Source organism: Lasioglossum baleicum, chromosome 8 (assembly GCF_051020765.1).
Source record: "Lasioglossum baleicum chromosome 8, iyLasBale1, whole genome shotgun sequence".
In the NCBI taxonomy this organism is placed as follows: Eukaryota; Metazoa; Arthropoda; class Insecta; order Hymenoptera; family Halictidae; genus Lasioglossum; species Lasioglossum baleicum.
In genome coordinates this window covers 17,472,087-17,485,494 of record NC_134936.1, presented here as the reverse complement: position 1 = coordinate 17,485,494, position 13,408 = coordinate 17,472,087, and the positions used below count along the sequence as shown (strand labels likewise).

Sequence of the window (13,408 nt, the reverse complement as noted above, 5' to 3'; positions counted from 1 at the left end):
TTGTATTTTACGAAGCATAATTCCTGTCCGCGCAATGTACAACGTCGACTCAAATACGTTCGAGTGGCTAGCTGAAATGAAAGAGAGAATCGTGAGAGGAAAACCATGTTTTTCGTTTCGTTATTCGTAGTGGCGTACTCGTCGGTGATTATGCGAGGACTATGCGACGGAAAGGCTCTGCCTGGGGCTTGCATTTTGCAGGATGGTGAATTCGGTTTAACCCCGTGGGCATGGCTATACGGTGAGACATGAAGTGCCGAAAATTCTGTATCCTCTGCGTTTACAGAAGCGTTGTTATCAAGATTAAAAGAGTTTAATGGTACGCGTTGTTGTCGTCGATATTGTAAGTCTATCGAATGTTGCAAGGCAGAGAGAACTTTATTGCACGGAACATCCGGTAAAACGTTGGAGATCTGTACTTAATGTGTAAAAAGGGATTGGCAAGAAAGAAAAAGGGAAAGAGAGCGTGAGAGAGAGAGATTGTATATTTTGTGATACGAGAAAGATTAATTACGAGGTCAGTTCACCGCAGACCGAGGACAGAAGATGGGCAAGAGAGACACGAGCAGGAGAGAGAAAGACAGAGGTATATATTGTTGTTATAATATAATTTATAAATATGTACAAGCGATTGTATTCTGTGCCATTTTATTAGTAGAGATTCTAACAAAATTTCTGTTTTCTTATGTTCGTCGATCTGCGTTTGTGTTTATGCTTTAAAAAATTCTCACACATACACACACACCACAGAGAAAAAGAAACCCTCCTTCGAAAACAAAGAGATCCTATCGTCCTGGGAAACGTAAAAAAAAAGTGTACAGAAAGAACTCTGCGCGAATATACCTTGACTCGATGTGACAAATTTCTTTGTTCCTACAATGAAAAATAAAAAAAAAAGAAATCGTTGAGGAAAAGGATGGTGTTCAATGTCTAAAAACCGAGTAAAGAATGAATGGAGAAACGAGAGTTGGTAAAAAGTGAAACGATTTATTGGCGTTGCATCGCGCCATCATTATTATAAATTATTGTTGCAGCGAAGGGACGAGACTTGAAGTAACGATAGAGAAAACTAAATTCAACGTCCAAATTAGAAGTGTGAATGAAGCTCGTGGCTGAGCCGAAGGGCGAAGAGTGTAGTATTAATTATAATCAATTTCTTTTTGTTTCATACAATAATTCTCGAAGCAGAAATTAGTCTTGTTAGAGTCCGTCGGCCGCGTCGTTCGGCGACCGGATGTCGTCGATCTTCAGGATCATTTTGACCAGCTGTGTGGCCAGAAGGATCTGCTGAGTCTTGCTGGTGAGAGTCTCGATCACGTTCTGGGCTTTCATGTCTGCAAAATGAAATAGAATCTTAGCACTTTTATTCCTTTTTTTCGAAAAGGGAGACTTTGTATTCAAAAATTGATGGTTTGGTACTGACCAGAGGTACCACGGGCCAAGCAATCAATGCCAAGGGTGGGATTATCCTCTTCCACCTGGCGAGCCTTAATATCAGCCAAGGTGTCCACTGGGGAAAGTCCAGAATTCTCAGCCAATGCTAGTGGCACAGCTTCCAAAGCTTCAGCGAAAGCACGGAAAGCATACTGCTCCAAAGTGCTAATCTTGTTAGCATACTTAGCACAAGCTATGGCGCAAGAAATCTCAGCTGCGCCACCGCCATATAAAATCTTTTGGTCCTGTATTAAATTGCGAACAGTGCAGAGAGCGTCGTGGATGGCTCGTTTTGCTTCCTCGATAATCTGAAAATGGTGTAATTCATTTTTATAGTTTAATTTACACCTACAATCGTGAATTATCACTAGACAGCGGATCTATATGCAAAATAAAACTGTTATAGCTGGATTGCAACAAACTGCAGTGAAATGGACAATTATTTTCTTTCTTAACATGTTCAATCGATTGACAATATTATTATATAATAGTATTATTAAATTCTTCTAATGTTTTTACTGTTTTAAATTACATCTACTCATTTTTGTCATAAATGTACAAAATCCGCTGTCTAATTATCACCTAAGTATTTTACGGGTATATTCTATACTCTATGGCGTAAATCGAATCTCGCGCGAAAAAGAATGGTGGCGCCACCATCGACCAGAAGTCGCCATCGTTGTCGAATCTATGTCGTTTTAGGTCTGTGATTGTAGCATTAGAAGAACAGTGTTCAATCGATAGTGCGAAAATTGAACCGGTAAATATTTTAATGCATTAATCTTGCAAGGTGTCTGGTCAGTAAGGCATATTTTTAACACCGCTGAAATTCTCCTTGCTTATGTTTCTTTTAAAACTAAAAACTCGCACACTTACCATCTTGTTACCGCCGCGAATGAAGATCGTAACTGCCCGGGAATTTTTGCACTTCTCGATGATCAACATTCGGTCCTTGGTAGTTCCGAAAGTTAATTCTCTGACGATACCAGCGTGGCCAAGCTTTTCTGGCGTTAATTCCTCGAATCGTGGAACTATGCGACCACCCGTAGCGATAGCGATTAACTGAAAAGATTTTCACGTATTTTACATATTATATGTCATATTTTTTTACTTCGATGTATTAAGTACATGGGGGAAATTCCCTCAGATCTCATAATCTTGTGGTCATCAGAGCCACCGCGAAAAACCGATTACTAGTCATAGAATTTAGGTCTCACTTTTATCTATTCGGTAAAGAATATTTAAATGCCCGCAACTCCGTAAACTAGTTATCTGGTCCTTCACCCTCTTCCGTCGCAAAGTTTTCATCACAGGGAAAATTCTCAAATGTCAGGATAATAAAATAAGGAATTTTACAATACTCACTTCGATTTCAGGACCGCCAACCCACCTAACAGCGGGCAACTTATTCTGCAGAAGAAGATGGTTGGCCTCGTCGTCGAAACCCCATTGGCAAATTGCGAGAGTCGTTCCTGCATCCTTCACCATTTTCACCATTTCCGTGAACTTCTCCTTCTCATACTCCCGCAGCGCCCTGTAGTCTTCCACAGAGGTAACGTCCAACTTATGTTTTGTTTTCGGTTTTGGCGGTTCGAACGGACATGTTAGAATCGCCAATTTTACATCTTCCAGTTTCTATAACACAATATCCATTCTCCTGTATGTACTCGATAACTGACATAAGTCGAACATTTAACCCCTTAACCTACAACTACGGGCATAGCCGTAGTCGAGAACTCGTACCGATCTCGAAAAAAATTCTCGTTTCGACCCGACTCGACATTTTCTCTACTAAATACTGTAGCCCCATACCTTGGGCATCTGAGGATGGCTGAAGTCCTTGTCTACCACCACACCATGGACCAGAATAGTATCTTCCAGTTTACCCCCAACTTTCCCTTCAACCTTGATAAGCTCAAAATTCACATCCCTCGTATCAGGGTCCAAAACTGCGAAGACAGCGTTCACAGCTATCTCTGCCATCTGCCTGTGGCATTTGTTGACGCTGCAAAAGAAAATAAATAATATATTACAAACGCGTAACTACGATATAGATAAAGACACAGGTGTAGAATGATTTAATTACATTTTCGACCCAAGACTGGTCATGGCAATGTTGATGTAAGCTTCCCGATTTTCAGTGCTCCCCTCGAAGGTATCAGAGATGTTTTTCAAATGTTCAGTAGCGCATTTCGCTGCCATTTCAAAACCATCTGCTATTCTGATTGGATGAATCCCTTTGTCAATTAATTGCTCAGCCTGCTCCAGAAGAGCACCAGCTAGGACTACTACTCCTGTAGTACCATCTCCGATCTCGTCGTCTTGAGATTGGGAGAGTTGAACCATTAGTTTGGCAATTTCATGGTCCACGTCCATGTTCTTCAGGATTGTCGCACCGTCGTTCGTTACGGTAATGTCTCCATCAGAACTGACCATCAACTTGTCCAGACCCTTGGGTCCCAGGGAAGTTCTGAGGATGTGGGACACACTACGGGCAGCCATGATGTGTGACTGAAAATTGAGGAATCACATTTAGACATATAAATGTAATTTAGAATTAGAATTAATATAGAATAAATGTGATTTAGATATCATTAGAAATTTTCTATGTGAATTGCAACAATCTAGAGTGAAATAGACATTTATCTTCTATCTCAATATTTTTAATAGATTGAAAATTCTTTTGGCACAAATGCATCAAATCCGCTATCTACTTATCAGATTAAAAATATTGTACAAATGAAATTTCGTATGTCTCAGAGACTAAATGAATTTTGGAAGTTCCATCAGGCTCTCCCATGGAGTCATGGATCTCCTTTTATGGTCAAAAAGTGATACATCAATAAAACAATCCGCATTTACTCTATCAAGAGGCCGAAACACATAAATAATTTTCTCGAATATAAATTGAAACGACGATAGTAATATCTCCAACTCGAGTTCGATTTTTCAATTATCATTTTAAGAATGAATTGCCAAGCCCGTAACGCCGCCATTGCTACACGCTTCACGTGGTCGGTCCGTAAATGAATATCTGAATTTGAGAACTTGATGAAACCATGATCGAAGACACATTTAAAAGACAATTAATATTTTTAGAGGAGAGAGATAAAGAATGTTAATTAAGGAATACGAATTTACCTTGATCGCATTAGAGCCGGTTAGCCGTTTCTGTTTGTGTTGGTCACGAAGAATGATGAACGGCCTGCCATATTCATCAAAGGCCACGGTGCCCGGAATCGCGGTCATTTTGCTTGCAAAATACTCGCGACTGGATCGTTATTAATAAAATCCCTGCTGTCAGGGCGCGTCCACTTTCGTAGAAATTACGTTCGCTCGCCGACGGAGCTATGCGACCATCTTGTTGCCTGCAAACGGATGTTCAAGAATCTGACCTGCCATCTGTTCTAGAATATTCCAGTTGGCAGACCGGTGTATCGATTACAATGGAGGGAATTTCAAACGGAAAAACCGTACTCTGACGTCGCGAACTGCTCTCGGATTTTTCAGAGAAAAATTCCGATACTTATTTTACCAGAAAAATGGTCGGGGAAGCTTAATATTTAGCGAAGAATATAAGAGAAATGCGGCCATCTTGCGGCGCTGGTACTTAGGCGATCTTGTGCAGGATATATGTTCAAACCAGAAGTTTATTAATGCCTCACATAATCTTCTTTTAATAAAACAATCTCGAAAGAAACTTGTTATACACTTCCTTTCCTTCCAGCTCGGATTATCGAGTCTGTAAGGCAGTCTATATCAATCATCATCGAATGATTTACTAGAATAAATCTTAGTCTGATCTACAGGGAGAAAGAAATATGATGAGGGTTAAGATAAGTAAATGCAGCAGATTTAATAGTTTTGTATGCACCACATTGTATTTCACATTAAACTAGCGTAACTTTGCAATATAATTTTGAACAGTACATATAGTTATAGACATATAATTATGGTGGAATTAATTCATTCGATAGAGGTACTTTGACTCGGGGCCGAAGCGGCCGTAGTCCCCCAATGAGTCGCACGTTTAAATAAATTTTAAACGATAATCTGCAAACTCCATCCACGAATCAACGAACAAGCGATTAACCTATGATATGTATCGGTATCACTTTATAATTTTTCTCATTTTTACAAACATAACGATACAACGGACCACGAAACGAACCGATGAAATCATCTTATCAGTACTTATCACATCGTGTAATAAAAATTTCATCAGAGAAATCGAAAAACAACACAACAATTCGAGCTGCATTCGCACGCACGACGCACCGGAGGGTATAGCTTTACAATTAGTTTTATAGATATACGCTTCCGGAAAATATATGAATACTATGTAAATATATACCATTTTAAGTATACATATCGATCGAAGATAAAAATATAATTTCAACACGATATACATATACATATATATTTATATATATACATGTGTGTATATATATAGATCTCTCGCGTAATAACATTCACAAGATTAAAACTCTCCTTAATGGATTTAGGCATTCACATGATATGTTAGAGTTTCCCTTACACGATATAACGATCAACGTTGGAAGTGTAATAATATTCTCATTCTCATCCGTGTAACTAGAAATACGATTCATCCTCTCTCGTCTTCTATCGTTTTGTTTGGTTTGTGTGCTTGGACTCCCGATGACTAGCATCAGTGGCGTAGAAACGAGGGGTTGTCCAGATTTCGCAGCAGGTACTTTGACGCATCAGAAAGAGTGTCCGCGATGACCATTTTCATTAAATAGTATAGTTCATTTTTTTTCTTCTTTGGTTTATCTCTTTCTCTCTAAACGAACGGAAAGAAAAATAGCACCGCGGCATCCGATTTATAAGATTATAATTGTAACATTTGCTCCGTGTCTTTCTTCTTCCTTTCGAAGCCACGAATTACGAGCTAAACACACACCCGCGATTCCCAGAATGATCGAAATCTCGTCTCGTTTTTCAGTAAATACAATATAGACGTAAGCGTAGACGTAGTTAACGTAGCGATTCCCATAAATATAATATACATACATATAGACATTCTTTTTATTTATATGTATATTTGTTAGATACTTGTTACGCTACGACGTTTCTTCCTTTCTCTTTTCTTTGTTCGTTTAATTAACACTTAACGAAGCGACCTCCGAGGTTTCGATAAGTCAATGGAGCGATTCCCGCGATTGTAATTCTTGATATGTTAGGATTTTCCGCGATACTTCGAGAGTTGTCTGATCGAGCGGCAGCCACACTTACAACAGAATTCTAGGATACCGAATCTCTACGTATACATACGTGAGTAGGTCTAAAGAATTTTGGAATATACGCTACGCGAAGCGAGAAACTTCATTTGATATGTATAATTATCATCTCGGACCGATCCTGTTCAGGAAAACGTCCGCGATACGACTTCACTCGCATGTAGTAGTAGTAGTAGTAGTAGTAGTAGTGTTTAATTTGCTATGTTAACTATTTCCCGCAGACACCGACGAAAATCGTTTTCCTTCGGCAGAGTCCTCTTTTCTTTTTCTTCTTCTATTTTTGGATAAATCGTTTTTAGTTCGACGACGATCGCCGCTTCCCCGTGAGAAAATATTCCGTCTATCTGACCATTAACATTTGTCCGACCTCTTTGCCGAGAATCAGCCGATCGAAAATATATTTGTTACTCTGTCTGTGCGTTTGAGTAATTCGAGGAGAATTCAGGACACTCGATTCGAGGATCCGTTTGGTTCGCTCGTGTACAGGGCAACGAAATCATGTTCCCCGTGGCGAAACGCGTTCGATTTCGATGGAGATCAGTGTTTCGGAATGCTAGTCGTTTGAGCTAACAGGAACCGAGAAATAAGGGAAAATTGACCGACGATCTGGGACGAATGTTTAGAACCGCCCTGTACACGAGGCTCGTCGACGATCGAGGCTAATCTCTGGGAAACGCGCCCCGTAGATCTTCTCGTTGATATGTATTTTCCCTTATAGTACTAGGAGACAGGCTACTCTGATATGTATCATAGTTCTCAGTCGCGATATGTTAGGAGAAAACCGATTGGAAGGCGCGTTCTTACGTCCTCCAGCCGAGGCCACTTCCGGTTTAGCGAAGCGGCTACGTCCTGGAGGACCGGGACCGGAAGCATCGAACGAATCGAGAGGATTTCGAATCGACAGCCTCGCCGAATCGTAGCGGAAATTATACTGAATCAGATCCGTGAGAATTGTGTGCGGTGGGTTTGATTTCTTGCGACGCTACCCCCACTCTCGAGCGAACGATCGAGGGTGTTTAGGCGAAGGGATCGTTCTTGAAGAATCGGTTCTCCTGACCGGTGATCCGCTTCTCGCCGGAGGTGTACTGCACCACGGACTTGATCTGGTCCGTTGCGACTGGTCCGATGCACACCAGGGGGTCTTTGAAGTAGGAGCACACCTGGGGAAAGAGGAGGGTTAATTGGGGGTGGCGACATTCGAGAAATTCGGGACATCGAACAGATTTACGAAATTGATAAATAAACAGTGGACTACAACAGGACACTACTCGAAAATGATCTCGAGTCGAATCTAAACGATGACAACATCAGGAACGTTCTCTCTTCTTTAACACGACCACGTTAAAATAAACTGCAAATAAATAAACGATAAGAGTGTTCGAGAGCGAATCGATAAAAATTCAGAGCGAGCATGCCAGAAAGAAACGAAAGGAAAGCTCGTTCGAGCTCCAGCGAACTTGAAAAAATAAATCTATCGATCACGCGCGGCGAATAAACAGCGAGAGGATCGAGGGGGTAGGCTATAGTGCAACGTCAGTACTTTTCTGGGTGTCTGTCGATGACGTCTTTGCAGCTGACAGCACAGGCCGCGTCCGATGTCGCACTCGCCGGATATGTTGCACTCTTCATCTGGAATCATTCAAAAGGGTCGGTTACTACGCAGATCAATTTATATATATATATACATCGTCTGTACGTAAGAGCTTATAATTATCACTTTGACGTACTATGTGAATTGACCTTCTACCGTGAGACTTCGTTCAAGGGACAAAGAATAATCGAATAGTGCGTGGGTGGAGGGCTGATACTCACTGTATAGTTTGTTCGATGTCACCGGTGGTTGACACGACCGGGATTCACGGCCAGGAACCTCGGCACACATCAAACCAGTCTCACAGTCGTTGTCCCTCCTGCATAGTTCGCCTTGCTTCTGCCCGAAGTCGAACACGCAGTGTCCGACCACTGGAAACCATAATCATTCACACCTCCGTCGAAATTTACCCCCGAGCTAAAGGCACTTGACCATTCTTCGAGAAAACGTGAAAAATAATGCTTCTGCACGGAATAATCTTTCGAAAAACGCGCGATAGATAAGTATAGTTTCTCATATTAATTAATAGACTGCGGATCTTCGTGCAATTATGGCTTTTGTTCAAAAAATGCTGGGACATAAAATGTGACAGGATTTAGTACGATTTTAATTTATTTCGATTCGAGTTTTTTAAGATTCGTCTACAAAAATTGCAAATTGTAAAAAGTTCAAACAGCATTTCATAATACCGTGTTCCATAAAAAATTTTAATTATTTTTGATTGACTTAAATCGCCACATGTACTTCAAGTACCATTAACCACGTGCGCAAAAGATTCTTGAATATTCGTGCAAAAATGGCCTCGAAAGCCTATCCCCTTGAATCTAATTTAATTGTGGTCGGCCCGATCAGATTAGGGGATCAAGATGAGAATTACCTCTGTCAACGTTAACGCAAACGGAGCCGGCACAACAGTGCTCGTTAGCTGTGCATGGTCTCTCCTCGCACGGGACTTCCGCCAATTCCTCCATCGATTCCCCATAAGAGTTCCCGTAGGCGCCAGACAGCGGTCGCTTGAACCGAGACACGAAAGTTAGAGTTCCCCGCAGGGGACTACGAGAGACGCGGTATCGCAACGAAAGTGGAGCAGGTCATGCTTCGACTGCCATAACTTAGCGCTGAATGGCCGCCGTACGTGCCACCGGCGAATTTGCGAACGGCTCTTTGCGACGGAACTGGAAATTCTTTCCCCGTTGATAAAGTTCCCCGCGATTTATTGCTGCTCTCTTCTTGATCCCGTTAGCGTTTTCTCGGCAAATATGGGAAAGTTTCATTTCGACTGTCTCGGTAAATTAAACGAGCACTGAAAACGTCTAGAGATTTAACCCTTAGAAAATTGTTGTACCATTCTTCAAAATACTGTTAACGTTATTCAATATTTCGTATCCTTCAAATTTTAAAAATCATAGGTAATGGAAATGTTCTAGTTGGGAAGAAATGTTTAATTTCCAAGTTCAAATTGCTCCGAGTGCAAAGGGTTAAAGAATTGCAACAATCCATATTTTTAAGTTTGATCAAACAACTCCGTCTTCTATTTCGAAGAGACGCAGTAATCGTGGGCGCAACGTTTGCAGCAGCGGCGCACAGTGGGAACTTTCGTCCAAATCGGAGACAAAATCAAAGAACTTTTGATAGAAATGGGGTTGAGCGATGAAATTTTTAAAAATTAAAGCTGAAACTTGGCAGAATATGAGAAAAATAAGGAGATTATGGTACGAACGTTTTATAACCTTGACGAAAATTTATTAATCTTTCACAATTTCAAGAAAATCGCGGTTTTTTCAATACCACGTGCGGAAAAATTTTTTTTTAAACGTTCAAATACTTCATTATGATTATTTTTAATGTGTTTTATATATGAGAATATAATATTCCTTCAAACTAGTGGGTTATCAAATCATTTCGACGAAAGAATGATTACATCAGTTCTGTTCACAAAAATCGATTTCTTCCAAAATCCTGAGGTCGTAGACAAATTTGAGACCAGATTTGAAATCGGCGTGAAAAAATCTACAGGAAATGATGTGTAGCATGTTAAAAAGAAATTTTTTCCGCACGTGGTATTGAAAAAACCGCGATTTTCTTGAAATTGTGAAAGTTCAACGAATTTTCTCAAGATTATAAAACGTTCGTACCATAATCTCCCTATTTTTCCCATATTCTGCCAAGTTTCAGCTTTAATTAAAAAAAAATGTCATGTTCTTTGAAAGTTCTTTGATTTTCTCTCCGATTTGGACGAAACGTGCCACTGTTCGGCGTCGGATTGCGTGCGATTTTTTAGGAGGTCGTTGGAATTTTTAACGGGATCAATTATCGAGAGTATCTCTCGCGTTCTCCCGCGAGGACCGTTCGTGACGAACAGCGGGGTTTCCATGCAGCTGTTACGTGAAAATAATACATATCGATCGAACGCCGGTCGTACTGCGGCAGAGAGTCGCAACATTGCGATAGGGATGGTCGACTAGCGGGATCGTCTTGCCGTTTTAATCAGCCTGTGGAATTTTTACCTGGTACAGTCCCGATTTGCTCATGTAGTCGCCGTGGCCACCGTAGCCCAGGTTCGACAGCATTTCCGGGCTGAATCGGTTGAACAGGCCGCCCCATGCATCGACACCGAAGTGCATCGTGCTCGCCAGAGCGACCACTGCCAATGCAACGCACGTGCGCATCTTTGACTCGCGATCGGATGCACCGGGGAGATTTCGGGATCTCTGAAAACCGCATCCGCCACCTGTACCTCGCTATCCACTCAAATTTATAACAATCCGATAAAAATATTTATAGTTTTATTCATCTATTAACATTTCTATTTCGTATAAAGATCTGCAATCTGCTTTTAATCTGTTCTAACAATTAACAGCAAATTTAGCTCTACATATATTCTTACTGATTTAAGATAGACCGCAAGCTTTATGGAACAGTGTTCCCAAGCTAGCAATTAGCTAATTGGCTCGTGATTAATCTCACACAAAATCTCTAATTGTATATTGAAGTAAACGTGTTACCGAAGTTAGAACAAAACGCGCAAATTGATTTTAATCCTGATGCTCCACTTATTATTTGCGCATGAATTTCACGCAGCATTAGGTGATGCAATGACTAGTTTATTTTGATATTGTCGGACGAACAAGTTCTCTGCGAGACGCGTAGAAACAGGAAGTGTGAATGGTCGGTCGACAGTCGCGCTTCTCACACGCGATTGGCGCGACTTTCAGTGGTTGACGACGAAAAGGAAACACATGAACATTAACATAATACAGACAATATTTTGATACCTTACAGAATGTTAAGAAATAATTAAAAATTCCGTGAACCCTGAAAGCAACACACCTCTGAAAGACGCGTACACAGTTCGAACTTCGAACAGAAAATATATTGAAAAATTACAGAATATTAAAAAAGAACCCAGAAAACATTTTGATAAAATCTAGAATATTCGTATCGCAGTAAAACAGCTCTACAGGGAGAATAGCAGCTACGTGCAAATCTTCATCCCCCAGCTACGATATGCAAATGTCACTGTTCCAACAGTCTACGTTTCATTTCTGGAGATCGTGCGAACAAGATAGCGACCAAGGCTGCACCCGGCAGTCTCCGGGAGCGAGTATCAAGGGTTGAACTCGGAGATGCAGTTGCAAACAGCCGCGAGATGCAGTTGTAAGCGGGGAACGGAGCGTAATTAATCGGACTTACATTGTTCTGCGACTAAGTCCTGCCTCAGCTCAGCCGGTTGTTCCCTGAAGGAAGGATCAGCCGCCTGTCTTGCTAGTTCCCGCGATCAACAAGTCCTCGATGGAGTTTGCTGGAGGACTGAGTCCAGCCGCGGCAGCATTGGCAATCTATACTTCCAACGTCGTTCCGGTTTCCCTAGCACAAGCTCGCGGGAAGCTACAGCGCTTGCGCGTCCCCCAGCTTTTTTCCTCGGCACGACCCAGGTGACATTTTCTCTCCATTCAGATTTTCGATTGTCCCTTTTTATTCTACACGCGCGATAACCTTTTCCCACTCGGACAGAGGAGAGACTGGCGAGACGATCTTCTTTGATCGCTGAAAGAATCATCGCCTGCGACAATATTCTTCAATTAATACGAGAGTCTTTAATTAGATCATAGTACCAGCTGCTCCCTTTCTTTCTCGTTGGTTCTCGAATTTTTTAAATTGTACATTGTTGCTGGTTTGTTAGATACGTCGGAAGAATTCCCCAGGGGTTCTACCTGTTTCTAGATTTTTGATTGCCGGGGCTTTGTAGACGTTTGATGTGGTTTGAGCATTCGGGGAAGCGTTTAACCCAGATTCTCGGGTCTTTGTTTCTTTGCGAGACGGTTTCGAGATCGATCTCGGAACACCTCTTCCGGTGTAGGCAGTTTGAAAGCAGGCACGAGCTTCCGCGAAGATTGCATCCTGTCCCAGGACGCAGCAGCGCCGTTCAACGGGCGCATAATCGTGTAGGTGTTGAGCTCCGTCCTTGTCGTTCTTCTCGCACCGCCATTGTTCCGGTCTCTCTTGGTCGTATTGATCCGGGTGTCCTGATGTTCTGCTGGCCGGTCGATCCTGCTCCACGTACAGGGTGTTCCTCAGCTGTGGGACCCCTCATCGGCGTGAACAGTAATTATTCTTTCAACCCAGCTACGCCTGATCATAAATTAGCTACCTCAAAAAAAAAGATATTCGTGGTTTCATAATTAATTGAAGAACGCCACGAACGATCGGAGGACTTGGTTCACCGCTTGTTAGGGTAGATGAATCCTCCCTTGATTTCAGGAGATAAAAATTACACGTTTCACAGTTAATTGGAGGACATGAATGGCCACTCGCCAGAGTAGATAAAATAATCCTCTCTCGATTAAAAGGGAGTAAAAATTCCACTTCGAACCTTCGCAATTATTAATTACGGGACTCCCTGACAAAGAGGAAGAAATCCTTCCATAGATTTATTAGTGGACTGTGGATCTTCTGCATCGATTGCAGGAGGTGGGGACCAGATACACGTTTCATTCTTGCTTCAATAATTTTAACTCGTCGCCTGTTTCAAATTTGACCTACCCTTTCTTTTTGTAAATGCATAAATTCGTCGGAGATGAGAGATCATATGTTCTAGCTTTCTCTGGCGACTCCCCTGGCC

The 13,408-nt window shown here is 41.6% G+C and overlaps 2 protein-coding genes across 3 annotated transcripts; both read right to left on the bottom strand.

The window, feature by feature from the left end:
• Positions 1 to 967: 967 nt before the first annotated feature.
• Positions 968 to 4,831, bottom strand: Cct5 (chaperonin containing TCP1 subunit 5). The gene is made up of 7 exons (XM_076429244.1): positions 4,576 to 4,831; positions 3,521 to 3,945; positions 3,247 to 3,439; positions 2,800 to 3,069; positions 2,311 to 2,496; positions 1,424 to 1,742; positions 968 to 1,334 (listed from the first exon to the last, which is right to left on the bottom strand). Exons 1-7 carry the CDS (start codon positions 4,681 to 4,683, stop codon positions 1,201 to 1,203), a joined length of 1,635 nt encoding a protein of 544 aa, XP_076285359.1. The 5' UTR covers positions 4,684 to 4,831; the 3' UTR covers positions 968 to 1,200.
• A 457-nt stretch (positions 4,832 to 5,288) lies between these two features.
• Positions 5,289 to 12,141, bottom strand: Spab (space blanket). Of its 2 annotated transcripts, none has more exons than XM_076429287.1 (6): positions 11,980 to 12,141; positions 10,794 to 10,997; positions 9,164 to 9,299; positions 8,508 to 8,657; positions 8,236 to 8,324; positions 5,289 to 7,855 (listed from the first exon to the last, which is right to left on the bottom strand). In XM_076429287.1, exons 2-6 carry the CDS (start codon positions 10,953 to 10,955, stop codon positions 7,712 to 7,714), a joined length of 681 nt encoding a protein of 226 aa, XP_076285402.1. In that variant the 5' UTR covers positions 10,956 to 10,997; positions 11,980 to 12,141; the 3' UTR covers positions 5,289 to 7,711. The 2 variants fall into 2 exon arrangements, with proteins under 2 accessions (XP_076285402.1, XP_076285403.1); XM_076429288.1 differs by having other exon boundaries at positions 10,794 to 11,027; positions 11,980 to 12,120.
• Between the last annotated feature and the right edge of the window lie 1,267 nt (positions 12,142 to 13,408).